At 35.7% G+C, this 16,343-nt stretch overlaps 1 protein-coding gene across 6 annotated transcripts in view; it reads right to left on the bottom strand.

The window, feature by feature from the left end:
• The window catches only part of PACSIN2 (protein kinase C and casein kinase substrate in neurons 2), a 58,367-nt gene that overhangs the window by 8,391 nt on the left and 33,633 nt on the right, over positions 1-16,343 (bottom strand). For all 6 annotated transcript variants that reach the window (XM_048050129.2, XM_048050131.2, XM_048050133.2 and 3 more), the window contains 5 exons: positions 7,869-8,025; positions 6,876-7,111; positions 6,056-6,211; positions 4,814-4,989; positions 1,905-2,025 (listed from right to left, as the gene is read on the bottom strand). In XM_048050129.2, the coding sequence (XP_047906086.1) occupies positions 1,905-2,025; positions 4,814-4,989; positions 6,056-6,211; positions 6,876-7,111; positions 7,869-8,025 (846 nt within the window). The remainder of the gene's footprint in view (positions 1-1,904; positions 2,026-4,813; positions 4,990-6,055; positions 6,212-6,875; positions 7,112-7,868; positions 8,026-16,343) is intronic.

Raw genomic sequence — 16,343 nt, 5'->3', positions numbered from 1 at the left:
ATGCTAGGATACCTGTGCTACTCACAAATACCAGAGTGACCTGTACTTCCCTGCTTAGCATTCTGAACACCTTGAAAAGACTTAAAACACCAGACATCTGACATACAACTGGAGAAGTCTACGGAATTGGTCAGTGCAGCTCTTTCAAAGTGGTACCAAGAGCATTTACTGTTTCAAATAATGCCAAGACATCTGGCTTTAAAAGTTAAACCTCACATTTAATTTTAAAAAGTATTACAATCTACTTTACGTCACAGGTTTACTTCTCAAGAAGCGCTCCAGGACTGACCTATGAAGGAGCTTATTTTTAAAGTCATTGCATATAACTTCTCTTGTCCCTGAAATGTGAACAAATACTTAAGGTACTGCACTCTAGATCTAGTAAATTTATTGTCCTTAAAAGCCATCCAAAAAAAGTCAAGGCTCAAATCAACACAACTGTTGACAAAATTTGTGATGTCATTTGTTAAGCATCCTCTCCTTGATGTTCTGAAACATTCACAAGTTTCAAAAGGCAAATGGACAGGCATGATGAGATCTGAACACAACTTATACCTTTCAAGTCAAACTAGGCTGCATACCAACATAAAACAGGCACCAGAGAACTAACTGGACACAAATAAACATCCTACACTTAGACATGTTTCATATTCAGAAGGCTTAATAAGTTTCAAAAAAGTGTCAGGAGATATTTGCAATGCAAAAAATAACCTGTGAAATATTAAGAAAAAATAAAGATTTTGCGAGATGCTGTTACTGGTTTATACATGTAGCATGGTCAGTCTTAAGTGATTTCTGACCAACTTTTCAAAGGCACCTTATTATTTTAACCTCATACAAATATGTATTGGATTTCTGAGTCACCACAATTTAAAGATTACTGACCTAAGTATATTTGCAGTTTATAACGCAATTTCATATTTGATCATGACTTTGTTTTACTTACTTCATCCTTGTAGCATGTAAATGAAAAAACACTTTATTAGAAAAATAGTAACAACAGAATTTCATGTGCTAATTACAATGTTTGTGAAAAAGCATGGTATTTCCCCACACAGAAGTAACTGTAGTTCAGTGCTTCAGCCAAAGAAATTCTTCAGTACTGGTATGAGTTTTCTTCCCCAAACCTTCAAATCTGAAGTTATTCAATGTTTAAAAGTGATATTTTCCATTACATTAAAAAGGGAATACTTTATACTCCATAATTGAGGTTTCCACTCCATTAACTTAATGCCCAGAAATTATTTCAATTAACCCCGTGATTCTGGTCAGAAATTCATTCCAATTCCAGCCTCTCAATACTCCACTAGTATGATCTGCACTGATACGTTTTGATACTTGTTTCTCCTAAGTTGAGTTAGCAAAACATTCCTCAAAAGCTTTATTTCTTCTGCAAATGGTATTCAGCAATAAAATAACTAACTGGTGCAAGGTGGAACTTTTTTTTTTTTTAATAATGGCATTGGAAAAAATAGTTAAAGGCTTCAAAGTTTTCAGAACTGAAGTATTTAAACTATTTCAATAGTCTTTGCTGCCTACTTGACCATTAAGTGATAACAAGAAAATTCAAAATTGAAGTGTGACAGTATGAAGGGAGAATCACATATACAGATGTCAGAGGTACAGCAACTAAAACATGGATTACTAATGACTTCAGCTTCCAAAAAAAAAAATCTGTTTTTCACCCTTTTCACTTTAAACAGGTATTGTACAATCACCTCCAAAAGTGGAGGCTGTGAGGACTCCAACGGAAATAAAGAAAAGAAAAATTGTTAGGGCTTGTAAAAACAACAAAATTCACTGCTGTAAATCTGAATCTAAGAGTTTCACCAGAAAGGAGTGTGACAAAAAGCAAGGACATGAAAACCAGACATAAGTCTGGGCTTTCATTTCTCTGATCTTACCTCAAACTGAGGCCAATTCATTGACATCCCTGGACCTTGATTAGCTCTAAACCACCGCAAGTCTTCAACAGCATCTGCCGTTTTGATGTTCTGTTCCAGTTCACGGTAGATATTTTTGTAACTGCAACACAAATTTGTCTTCAAATTTAGTACACCATTTAGAAACACAGTGAATCCTCTAACCATATAAAATAAAAAAAAGTTCAAAGTTCACAATAGTATTGAAAAAAATTACAGCAAGACATTTTAAAAGCTCTGTAGGACAAGCTATTAACTGCCTGTAAAAAAGGAACAGTCTAACAAGTAAACTTGCTGAAAGTTCACTGAAAGAAAATCCTTATTTGCAAGATTTAAGTATTACTACTGTTTTGTAAAGCAACTTAATTAGCTGTCAGTAAGATTTAAGTAGGAATGTATCGAAACATCAAATGTCAATCTTGAAGTTTCTTGAATTTAAAGGCTTGTCTACAGAACAGTAGAAACTGTTTTTGTGCTACATTTACATTCTGTGAAACTCAGTTCTTAATTCAATTAGAATTATGATTCATTATGAAAATAAAAGTATCAAACCTGAAGCAGAGTTAAATGCGTTTTAATAATGCATAAGAAAGCGTCTATTTTTTATACCTGCTAACGGCTTTTACTGTTTTAGGTACTCTGATTTTAATTATATTATTTACTTAAAATATCAAACACTATAAAAAAGAACCTTGCTACTTTTACCCATCTTTTAGTCTAATTGTTCTTTGTTAAATTGAATTCTTGTAACTATAAATTATTTATAGAATAGAAGCCACATTACAGATACAATTTTGATACTAAACCATGCATGTGATATATTTGCTCTACAGGCTATGACTACATATACAACTCCCCTCCCCCTTTTTATTTATTTATTTTTTTTGAAACAAAAGGACCAATATGGTGCAATATGGAACCCACACAGTATAAAGAGGTCTTAACACAACATCTACAATGCTTAAATGTGACACAAAATTAGCAGTCTATCCTCAAGCTAGAGGGAATTTATGGAAATCCTTCCAGGTCAAGTCACACAAAATCTAGACTTAGAATTCATTAGTGCTACATTGTCAATAAGTCAAAATTTCTTAATGTATTACCAAACTTGTAAATTTCTATGTTTTGACTGCTTTAACATGTATGCAGTATCTTTGACTACAATGGAGCTTCTCTGAATGTATTTAAGCAATGGAGAGACTTGCATTTTGAGAAAGGGAATTAATTTGTTTGAATGACTCGCTAGCCATCAGTTAACCCAAATCAACAACTAACTGGACATCTACAGTCACAGAAAACAGGACAGGACTACTTTCTGGGCTGTGTTGTTCAGCTTTATTAGTCTGTCCTAAAGTTAGAACACAAACCTCCTTCTAGGAGTTTATTCTACACTGTTTATCTCTTTATATGCAAAGAGAACCAAGATAGCGAAATAAACAGTTATGGTTGCTTTGTCTCTAGTTTTATCCTAATAGTTCCTTTCCTTGTTTTCACCTTACTAACTTACCGTAAGACACCACACCCAAATCTCCCAAGTACCTTAAAAGGAAAACCACTGCCTGTCCACTTGCTCACCTTCTGTAGTTTTCCCCACCCTGCCTTTTTAAGTTAACCACTTCTCATTTATTTCTGATCTGTAGTTTGTTTCAATCCAATTAAACTGAATTCAAATGGATGACAATCCTAACTATCTTCTCTCAGAGGAGAAAAAGAAACTGCCTTCAACAGTAAGAACTTTGAAGCAAACCAAAATGATGATAATGCTAAAATAAGTGATCTTGCCCTTACCTATTGCTAGCTATATATATTCTTGCCCCTATATCACCCCTTTCTTTGTGCCAGCGCTAACATTTGTGGGGCTGCATACCAAGTCAACTTAAAACACTGATCAGAATATCATTCAGAACAAACCAGATTCTTTCTACCCTAGGTTACCTTGACCAGCTCATTAATTCCCATTGGATGGACTACTATATCAGTTCTGTCACCACCAGAAGACAGAGTAGAAATGAGCAGCTAGCCAAGAGTACACTTTTTTCCTTTTAAATTAAGTGCCAACTTAGACTACACATGAAAAATTGCTATTACAAGTGGGATGTAAATTCCACTACTGTTGCAACATTTGCTGCAAGTACTCCAGCAGCTTACCTCTCAAATGCAAGACAACACAAAATCATTATAACTGCTGTCTTGCTGACAGATAAGTATTTTTGTATCAGAGTGGCCTGTAATAGTTGATGACATGCTACATGGTCTGACAAAATAAACTTCATGTGCTCTGGTTTGAGTACCGTAGCAGAAGTTTAGATCTCTTGGAATTCAGGGAGGAAGGTCCAGGCAGAAAATAAAGTACAAGGCATGCTTTACACATACTACGGTATAAAAAGCTGACTTTGAAATTAAGTTCAGTGATGGTCAGCCAATGGATCTTTAACACTTCTACAAGTTAAGGTAATTCCTGTATTACTTTAGACTGAGCTCTAGCATTTTAACAGTAGATGTGTTTACATTAGGAAACTCATGCTGTCTTACACTAATAAAATCTAGTTCGTTCTCCAATACACATTCAAGACATAACACAACAAAACTCTCCTTTCCCAACCTTTGATCCATTTTTTTTAAGCTCTGAATCCTTTCCAATTGGCACACATTTGATTATGAAAATACATCAAGGATGAGGACTTACCAGTTCATCTAATAAAGTTAAATAAGACTAGCAAATGCTAGGGATACATGCAAGTCTGATCGTGGACAAAACAAAGAAGGTCCACTTACACTACAAGCGAATTGAAGCAATAAAAGTAAAAACAATTCAGGTTTTAAACTTATCTACTTGATGTATGGAATATTTTTTGCTCATTAGTGTTAATTTTAAGGTCTTACAGTTTTACCTTGCAATATTAGACAAGTCAAGATGTTTTTGAACTTCCAGTAACACTTCTCGAAAGAAACGTAAGCGTTTTTCCTCAAACTGCTGACACTGTTCAAATACCTGCTCCATGTTTTCCATATACTGAGGTGTCACACTATCTAATTCTTTAAGTGATTTTTCATACTTTTCTTTTGTCTGGGGAGGGAGGGAAAGAGGGAAAAAAGAGATTAATTAGCAATATTTTTTATTACCATCCTACAAGACTCAATACAGTAACGGACAAGGCTTAGACTAGAAGATCCCAAACTGCGTTCTCTTTTTATAACTACAATCTGTGTTGGATCCCAATGAGAGTTATCTAACGAAATTACAAAACAATTACAATAGAGTCCTAGGCCTCCTCTCTGGCTTTTCAAAAGAAACCATGACAAATGTTAATGTAACATGAAAGATAAAAAACAAAGGAGGTACAGAGTAAAACAGAGTAAGCAATTTTTCAAGTTACAGGTATTATTTAAAGATCTCCAAACAAATTCAGAATGTTAGCATTTCCCCTTCAGCAATTTACATAGTATACTGAGAGGTATGAAGAGAATACTGTTGTATACATCCCTGTGAACATAAAATCACATATCCTGTGAGCTCTATTAAACTGAACTTCAAACTTTACACTAATTCACAGCAACAGTCCAGAAACATGAATTAAAAGATCCCACCCAACATAACATCAGCCTTCCAGATCACAGAGCAGCATCTCAAACGGAAAAGTTTTTTTTGAAAAAGTCAAGAGTCACATAGGACAAAGCTCTAGGCAGAAGCCTGCTAGAGAGATAAGCCAAACTGGGCAATGGAAAAGCATTCCCACAAGTGTATTTACTTTTATTTAAATGGATTATATCAGCTTACTTTCTTCAAAAAAAAACTATCCTGCAGTCAAGACCAACAACAATTTCAGGTGTCATCAAGCTATAAGCATCTATCTTCACAGCCTCTCAAATGAAATAACTCAATCCTCACTAGTAAATAAGTAGAATAACACAGTGAAAATCCAGGAGTTATACTTCCTTCCCTACTCAAAGTACTTATGTGAAACAGAGGTAATGTATTATCCATTCTTTACAGAAGAACTTATCAATGGCACATGGGAGAAAACTCTTAAATATTGGTATAGGATCATAACTGAAAGTGTGCTGCACTGTGGTTCACTGCACATTCAGGAGAAAAAAAGCTTAGATATGCACAAGCTATAGATTAAATATACCTTTAGTACATCTTGTTTGCTTCTCTCCACTTTGTCTTGTAATTTCTTAAGTTGTTCAGGATTTAGTGCTGGATCAGCTTTGCTATTTGTCTCTCTGGATATAGCCAGTTTCTCCTCTTTACAGGCCGCATGGTATGCTTTCTTTGCAGCTTCCACCTAAAAAGAAGATTTTAATCTCTGCATCTGGAACACTTTATAAAACAATAATCATGTTGCAATGAAGAAAGTGGGAGGTTTTGTTTCAGGATGTTTTTTCGTTTTCGGGAAACTTTTCATTTAGGCCAAAGAATGAACACTACACAAGAATCAATAGAAGGAAACTGTAGTACTTAGCAATCAACATTCTTTCACCATACAAGAAATGTCACTCATACAACCTTAGAGAAGTGAAGAAATACTCAAGAAAAGGTTTACAAAAAGTCCCAAATAGAACTTTTTTCCTCATGCCCATGTACTCCTGCGCTCCCCTTCTTCTAGAAACCTGTTATTCAAGAATAATGTTGTTGCATGACAAGGAGAAAACCCACATTTTTCCCTTGCTCATTTCTTCGAGCAATTTGCAACTTCTCAATGCACATGATCAGATATTGTTAAAATTATAACTTAAATTCCACTTTTTCCAGATTTTCACTGAAGTCACCAAGATTAGATTAAGAGAGACCAAAAGAAAATATTTATTTTCAGAAGAGGACAGAAAACAAGAGATCTTTTTGAGAAAGGAGGGTCCAGCAGAGAGAACAGGGAGCTTACTCCCTTATTAAGATTTGAGACGTTAATATATTGTAACACAGGATATCTAATACATAATCTACTGCTGTACCTCTTTCAGCTTTTTTGCCCAGGGTTTCTGAGCTTTCCTAAATCCATCTTCTGCTTCTTTGGTTTCCTTAAATCCTCCCATCATTTGCTTATGAAAGGCTTCCTTCTGCCAGTTCTTGATTTTTTCAAAGTCTTCATTCATCAGTGAACCTTTTACTTCTAGATGTAGTTCACTCACTTTTTCAGCTTCTGACATAAAAGCACACCAAGCCCTTTCTACTGTTCCATACTGTGGGCCTAAACACAACAGAAAGTGTCATTCTCAGTAACCATCACCCACATGGAACTTATATTCCCAAGAAACTACCTGGAGCTATTGACTTATATTCACTACAAAACAGTAATTCCTAGATATTGATGTAAATCTAGAAAAGGGAATAGTTCAGACAAAATTATATTAGATTATATTAGAATATTACAAGTTTTTACTTCAGAATAAATAATATTCATTTAGCCTGGCCTGCATCTCCCTATACCATGATTCTCAGTATTACACCTATTAGCTCCTCTTTGAACTGCCTTCAATTTCTCAACATACTTTTTGAAGCATGGATAACCAGAAAAAGACAAACTAATTCAGAATAATTAAAATGGTATCAGATTAGCCTTCCATTAAAACAACACTTATCTCTTCTATTACTTTCTCCCAACAACAACTTATTATGCAGACAACTTTTCAGAGTTCTCTACCATTATTTACCTAGGAACAGCTACTACTTTAAAAACAAATCTATTCGGATATCTCAACACTGGAAGCAAGATTCATCTGCTTCAGTAAGAAATAAGCAAACCAGAAAAGGAGCAGGGTTTGTCTTTTTGTTGTTGTTTTGTTTTTAATCCAGAAAAGCTTAATCTTGGAAAGATTCATTTGTTATGCTACTGAGCCTTTTGAAAAGGCTCCATTAGAGGCTACAAATTTCTACTTTGCACTTACCAAAACATTCAGAAACTTTTTTCATTTAAGATTTCAGAATTCAAAATTAGAATGTATTACCTTTTTCCACAAGCTGTTTCCATCTTTTTGCCCATTCTGTAAGTTGTTGAGCATAGCCCTTCTCTATTCGTGCCCGTTCATGAATACAATTCATGAGATCATTGCAAAGTCTGTGACCATCATCAATTCGTTTTACTGTGCGCTTGTAATTTCCAACCTATAAAGAGACAAACATTTAGCAATTCCTGCTTGAAACATCTGAAAGCAAGATAGATCTCTGATTAACACACATACTGTTACCTACAAGTAAGATAATCTAACAGGAATTCATCAATTACAGCATACAGTACTTTCAATTAATCTTAAAACCTAACTGCTTTGGATAAGATACTGAAGACAACTGAAGTTGAAAAATAATCTGCCCAGAAGATGCTGGAAGCCCCTTGCAAGAACACCACAAAAGCCACAAGTTATCCTGAAAAAAAAAAAAAATTACTAAAAGTGAAAGCTAGCTATTTAGTGGACAGTTTAGTCAGCAATGCAACAATGGCATTACAAAAGAAGCTACACGTTATTAGTTCTGCAATGTGATTATGGGTAGTTGTTACAATAGTCATTAAGCAATTGTTCTGCATTATTATTGCTTGGCAGTGTTTTAGATAATCAAGATACTTAAATACATTATTTCCCTCTTCTATGCTTATTGCTGAATATCTAATAACTTAATTTTATATTCTGCTTAATTAATTTTAAAAGATTAATAAAACTGTAGAGACATGCAATGGAGTATCATAAAATCTTTATCAAACATTCGAGCTTTTGTTTTCCAATAATGTAGTACTGAAAAACACATCCACTGTGTTTTATATGTGCATATATACACTATGCTGCATATACAGGAGAGATCAGATGTGCCCTGCGTTACAGCTGTGCTTCAGTGCCAACGAGCTAGGTAGCAAGTAGTTCTAAATTCTACAGTAGGCTTCTATGTGGTCTCAATGCTGATAGCAGTGACTTGGAGTTCCCAGACCTACCATTAACAAGAAACTTTTAGAGAGAAAGCACATAGGTGTTCAATGTACAAGCAAAGACATATGGATATGGAGGAAAATGTACAATATATAATGAACATTCATTATATAAATGAACACCCATTCATTCGTATGTATACCAACAAGATATCCTCAATCTAGGTTATAGGAAAAAAAGCCCGACACTGAGGACAAGGTAATATTTCCACTGATTTCAAGGTCATTCAGGTTGGCTTTTGTAAACATTAAACAAGACATAAAAACCTCAGGTAACAATTTGCACAGCCTATTAAATATTACAGTCAATTTCTTATCAGCCCTAACCACCAGACTGAAAAAATATAGATTAGCAGTCAGGTAGTAGGTCAACCATTCAAATACTTAAAGTGTATTTGTCGTTTTCACATTCGAATCACATCCTATTCGCATCTTAAATACAGGAACACATCCAACTTTCAGGTTCACATTTATGAATAATTTTGTCAGCAGATGTACATGCAAGCCATCCACTTCAGAAAAGCTCCTTGAAGTACACAGGAGAAAATTCTAATATTCTTAAAAGAAGAAAAACTATATTAAATGCTGGAAAAATGAGTGGGGCTTTATCAGTGACTATGCCAATAAATGCAGACATACTTTAGGACACAAATATATTGTCAAGATTCCTTGTCAGAGCTGCAAAAAAAAAAAAATCCCAAAGCAATCAACCACAGGACAACAATTCCTTTAGACACTGGCCTCAAAGCATTAATTCAGGCATTTTTTGGACTACAACCATTTCAATAGACCAAAAAAACTTTGGTAGCATCTAAGGAAAGTGTTAGTTAGCAGTCATTGATTTGTCTTAATCTTGTCAAAAAGTACCCTCTCCTTTTGGGGATGGGAGAGGGAGAAGGGAGCAGGAGGGGGAAGACTTTAAATTGTAATACAATTGAAGACAACAAGCTACCAGCATCACAAAGAAGCTGGTATCAAAATCATCAGACAGTGTCCAAACACATTTCATCTATTAACAAGAATGTATGAAAAGTAACCTCTTATTTTCAGGGGAAACAGCAACTGAGAAATAAGTAGTTTCAGACTAATACCATACACTAACAAATATCGTATACATGTGTAATCAAAGCATTTGGAAACTTAACTACTCAAATACTACTTTCTATAGTGTTTGTGATAGGAGGGACAAACCATTCATCTGCTTAAAATGACTCCAGATGTAGGTTGACAACCAAGCAGACTTAAAACAGGTTACACTAATTTGGCAGAACTACTGAAAGCCTTATAGTAGCATTAATTTGTGTCTTGTTACATGCCCAGGGATTTATGTCTCTAGCAGGAACATTCCTTGTCATAAATTTTCACTTCTAAATTAGCATTTTAAATGCTGCTGCTGCTGGCTGCTCCATGGTATTTTTAATGTTTTCATTTTGAGTTGTCTGAGCAAATTCTAACCACATGGTAATATACAACAGTTGCCAAATTTCAGGCAGTATGCAGAGAAATGAATTCAGTTTACCTATCACAGTCCACTCACTACTCAGCCTTTTGTCGCATAAGGCCACTTTGAAAAAGCTGCATGCAGACCAGAGATGCTTCACCCACACCACCACTTCACCTGAGGAGGACTGAAGGAACTAGCACCACAGTTTAAAACAAGGCCTACGATAATAGAGAATAATCTTGTACTTCAAAGAAGGCCTTCTATATTAATATTTTCAAACCAAACCCCAAATGTTCAAACTACTACTTCATAAATCACGTTAAGGCATCCTATTCAAATTCCATGCCCCATGAGGATAGCTAGTTTTGGAAACACAACATTTTTCTGTAAATTGTCTCATGACACAGAATGTAAGTTATATACTTGGCATTTCACATTTTTAAAACCTAGTGATTTATTAATATTTAAAACATATGAAGCATCAGCTAATCTCCCTAGTTTATTCCCTCCCTCTTTAGAGAAATATTTACAAGGCAAAACTTGCTTCTCAGACCCTGATTCCTAGTCACTAAATAAGTTTTCATTGACTTTAAACCAACGTCCTCAAGCAGGCATTTAAAAACTGTTATTTAACATATTAAAATTTTGGTTCTCTCTCTTTCATAAATTCAGTTAGCTACCAGTTTCCCCTTTTCCACTACAAATAATACTCCAAGCTTTGCTACTAATAAAATTCAGGTGATTCTATTTTGTGCCCCATGTCATCTCTTACAGACGCTGCAAATGCCTTCAGATCTTCATTCTGCTTAGGTAGAAAATATTCCTTCTCACTGTGATATTTCCTCTCAGATACGATCACAGCACTCAAAGTCATCTCAAATCTTGTCTCAAAGCTAAGATTTTGAGAATCTGCCACAGCCAGAGAAAGAACACGCAGTGATCAGACATTTAGCATCGTACAGCTAGCAGTGCAGTCACCTTTCCTTTGTGACCACCCAGGTACTAATGTAGCCAACCACTGGTACCGATATGATAAATGGGGGAATATTTAAGAGCTTACAGCCTCAGTATTTTACAATTTCACAGCACTCATGACTCTCCCTCTGTGTTAAATTATTAGGCACCTTTACCACAACTAATAGACTTTGTGGTGTTGTATGTGGTGTTGTTTTTATTTTTAAAGCATATTCATAGACCAGGATAAAATTGCACCACGAGTTAAACACACTTAGTAGGTTTTTATGGTACACTGAATGAAAAATAAAGGTATTTTAATTTGTCAGCAACACAGAAAGTGGCAAACATTCAGCTATTGCTAAATTCCAGTCAATTAATTCCAGCATATTATAGTAATTGCTATAACCACTACTATAGGAGTTTCAAATGCCTGAAGTAAGATTTGATGTTAGCTCTTCTTCCAGACTTGCCTAGCTTATCCATAACTAGTCAGCCTTTATAAACTGGAACCATTTGAAAGAAAATAAATTTCCTTATCTCTGAAGTCACCATAGCATATAGTAAGTTGTTTTGTTTTTGTGTTTGTTTTGTGTTTGGTTGGTGTTGATGGTTGGTTGGTTTTACTAGCAAAAATTCAGAGGCAAGAAATGCATGATAACGAGCTTTGAAGGCTTAGTCAAACCCACACCTACCAATGGTCAGTATGGGGACACACTATTTCCAACATTCCTATCAACCATGAGTATAAATCAGGAAGTTTTCAAACATTTCAACCACTATTAACTTTTATAATACTCAATGCCATAACATATATTCTCCCTCAAAATGAGCACACAAAACAGAGATTAAAGGCACATTTTGAAACCCTGTACAAGATTGTCATGTCTGCTTTGAACCTCTGTGTGGATTCAAAATGGTTTTTGCACATAAACAGAATGATCTTGGTGCATAATTAGCACATACATAGCTTGAGTACCTACATAAGCTCTATCTTTGTGTATGTAAGTTTTGAAAGTTTACCAATGTAAATTCATCACTGGATGCAAGAAAAAAAATCTGAGGAAGCTCTTAAGCTCTTTAAGATCTTAAAGGCTACTGACTTTAGACATCTGTGAGCTTAAGAGCTCACAGTATCAGTAAGCAAATAGCTGGCAATATAAATGGAAAACATTGTAACTCCATGCTAGAAGGAAAAAAATTGCATATAGAAGATATGACAGCAATCTACTGTTATAGAGTTCAAGTGTTTTTAAAACAGAAGTGTCTCCTACAGTAGAAGTGTTCAGTAACAAGTAACTGAAATCCCTCAACATCAAAACATCTTTTTAACATTCCAGAGAAGTTAGTTTTTTTTGTTTTTTGTTTTTTTTTTTTTTTTGGGGGGGGGGGGGGGGGGGGGGGCAGGGCTCCTCCCTCTTAAATTCTCCTGTGCATCTAGCATGTGCACCCCCTCCAGAAATAATTCACATAGAGCTGGCTGACAGCAGTAGACACAAAGCAGAAACATCAGGAACACCCAAACCGACTAGACCAAGACCATCTCAGCAGGCTGTTTATAATGCAATTTGTCAGAGGGATCAGCTGTCTGCTACAGTGTTTGGGGTTTTTTTCTTCCTTTTTTTTTTTTTTTTTTTTGGAGGACAGGAGAGGAGGAGACACCAATAAGAATGCACATGGTGGCCAAATTTGACCCACCCATACTATATGGGGGACCAACTTCTCCTTTCTGAAACAATGGAAAGTCTTTCCTTGCTAGTGGCTATCTCGAAACAAACAAACATACACTTCAGACTGCTATGGAAGTGATGTACTTAGCACCTCAAAATGCACACCAGGTCCTGTCCTCCAAGGGAATTCACCATAGGCCTGAGTTTCTAAAGCTCATGCCAGACACTCTTTCAGCAGTTGTTTAGAATGCCCGTTTTTGTCTAGATTAGTACATGTTTTCACAGCACAGATAAACAACCCTGCAATAAATGGAGAGGTCTTCCATACTGTTGATGCTAGCAGAAAATAAGAATAAGGACTCGTACCTTGGGTATAGGTGGCACTGTCAACGAAGAACCTGTGTATCACTAAAAATAATGATTTCTACAGGCTGTAGCTGTACTTTTAGATGCCTTACCTTGCAAGATATGCATACACTTCTACTTTGATCTCTAGAAATGCTTATTCATCACTTTTCTAACCTTCATGGGTATTTAAGTGAATAATAGCATTGGTCTCAACTTGCTGAAAGCATTCTTCTTTTAATATGACCACAACAGTGATAAGAAGGCATAAGGCTGGGGCTTGATTAACAAAACGCATCATAAAATTAGCATTCCATTTATGACAACAAATTCTTTCATGTAGATTGTAATGCTGCTTGAGTAGAACAAGACCAATAGGGTTGTCTGTTTCTTGTGTCTTACTAAAACAACTTAGCATGTTGGAACATGCTAGTTTTTTTCTCACAATATATTGATTGGATGCAAGGAAGTGGTATAAATGATTATGACAAACTGAGATGTACTTATAACAGCCAGGCAAATGCTGAGAGTCCATATGACAGGTGGAAAAAAATCTAAAGGGTTTCAAACTGAACGCTGGGTTCCAAATTCCCCACTTTCCCTTGGAAAAGTTGCTGCCATCAGCAGTAAGCTTTAATTTACTGCCATCAGCAGTAACCTTTAACTATCCAAAGCATGCTACCCTTTAAGCTAAGTAATACAGATGAAGGAATTTCTTCTTGAAGCGTATCAACAAGATTCCTCTGTGTTAAAATTTCTGTACCCAGAGCACCATGAGTTCAGCCAAATACATCAAGGTACGCTGAAACTTGTCAGAAAGAATGAAAATGAGGTTTCCATTTCTTAAGTAATACCAGGCATTACTAGAACTGGAACTTTGATGAAATCATTCTGTGGCAAATACCTCTCAATTATCTCTCAGAGTATCTTTTCCTTATTATTTTGCAATTCCTTGCTCTCTAAGCAAGCTTACGTGCAAGTATGTACAAAATTCTGCCTCCTAAAATACTTTTATTTGTTGAACACTTGGAAGAATTAGGCGGGGGGGTTGGGAGGGTGGGGGGTCCTTTTCAATAGACCAGATCCTTCTCCTGCCAGGAGACAAAAACCCAGGCTGAAAGTTTAGCTAAGCAATAAAAGTTTCCTCAATTTAATTGTGAAAGCTGCTATTTCTAATTCATTATACAGAAAGGTATTTCTGAAAGCCTATTTTTTTCAGTTATACCATCTGTTCTTATAATGCAAAAATTAAAGAAACCAAACACTTAGATCCAGAAAACTGATTAAGAACAAAAAGTGTTTTATTTCCTAAAGACTACATGGCATGAAATTTCTGTCAAAGGCAATGCCAAAAACCATGAAAGCGGTTTACCAACATTTCAATAAGCATAATTCTTATCAGCTCAACAGAATATCAACATTCAATAAATGAAAGTGGTTGAGTTTCCAAGATACACAACAAGCAAAAACATGGCTTTCACAGTAAGTTCTTACGGTATATCCTACACCTTGCCACCTCACTTTTTCCTATGTGTCTTTCAAGAAAAAGATGCGTTTTGCAGCACACTCCAAAGGTAAATAAATTTGAGCTATTTTGGAGTATGAGGGAACAAAGATCCCCATGTCTGTCTCTTCTGTGCCATGGCCAGGTTTAAATACATGCGCTGCTTCCAGCTGTGGCAGTAAAACACAGCAGGGTGACTTAAACTGCAGGCTAAGTCTTCAAAAACAAATGAAAAAAACTGTCATGTCGAACAGCTTAAAAATTTATTTCTGGTAAAATAGGGTGCACATGACAAGTCCGCATTAATGATACAACTTCCAAAAGGATTAAGAACTCGGTAATCCTTGTTATGAAGCATGAAGTACTGAGGCTACCGTTCCAGAGACACTGCATCTTTTCTAATCAAGTCAGAAAAAAAGCATTGACCAGAGCAGTTTATTTAACCAGCTGGAGAAAAACTAAGACTGGAATTCAAAGCTGCAATTTTCAGAAATAAAATAACCGACTTGGAAGGTATCAAAAAACATGTTTATTCTCTCAAACTACACTGACTTTAAATTCATCACACGTAGAACACATGAAGGTCAAGATTTGCTACCATGTCAGTCCTTCCTGTTAATAGCTTAGTATTACTAAGTATTACTAATAGTATTACTAATCATTACTACAAAATGATTTATCACATTATTTATAATTAAAGCACTCTTTTTCACAGTTAGTTCAAAGTCTCTTAAGTGTATCCATAAAAGCACCATCTCTGCAGAATGCCAGGGATGTCATATCACACATTTTCAATCCTTCACATAGTTACATGGACATTTAGGTACAACTACTATGTGCTTTCAGCTACACATATAGCATTTTATGACAACCTGCTGTGCAACAAGAAAAACATTGTTTTCTGCTTTAAGAAAAACTAAAACACCATCAGTGGTGATATTTCAAGCACTAACCAACTATAAAACTTTAATCGCCTCCTTCATGTTTCAAAAAAATCCCTCAGATACCACTTAGTTTCAACACATGGACATTTCAAACCTTTAGTCCCTTTGCAAAAATAATTACAAAGCCTTTACATCCGTAATAAGAACACAACCATCTTTTAAAAATAAATATATCAGCATTTGTAGCCAAAACCAAACTTGTCAGACTTAGACTCTTAGGACAAAGTCTTAAGTTTAACAGCATAAAGCAGAGGAATAGGCAAATAATGCTTTCCTGCATAATTCAATACTCAAAACTCCAGAAACCATGAAAATTATCCACATACACGCTTTTTTCCTAAACTGCCAAAAGCTTACTATGAGGAAGAACTTATCTTTCCTCTTTGAAAAAATTGCCTACTTGTTCTAGTCAATAGAGCTATTCTTCCGGGGGAGAAGGCAATGGCCCAACTGAAGTGCATCTACACTAATGCACGCAGCATGGGTAACAAACAAGAGGAGCTGGAAGCCATTATGCAGCAGGCTAGCTATGACTTGGTTGCCATCACGGAAACATGGTGGGACCACTCTCATGACTGGAGTGCTCCAATGTCTGGCTATAGGCTCTTCAGAAGGGACAAGCAGCACAGAAGGGGTAGTGGTGTGG

Source organism: Anser cygnoides, chromosome 1 (genome assembly GCF_040182565.1).
Source record: "Anser cygnoides isolate HZ-2024a breed goose chromosome 1, Taihu_goose_T2T_genome, whole genome shotgun sequence".
NCBI classification, from domain to species: Eukaryota; Metazoa; Chordata; class Aves; order Anseriformes; family Anatidae; genus Anser; species Anser cygnoides.
This window is presented reverse-complemented; position numbering and strand designations above follow the sequence as displayed.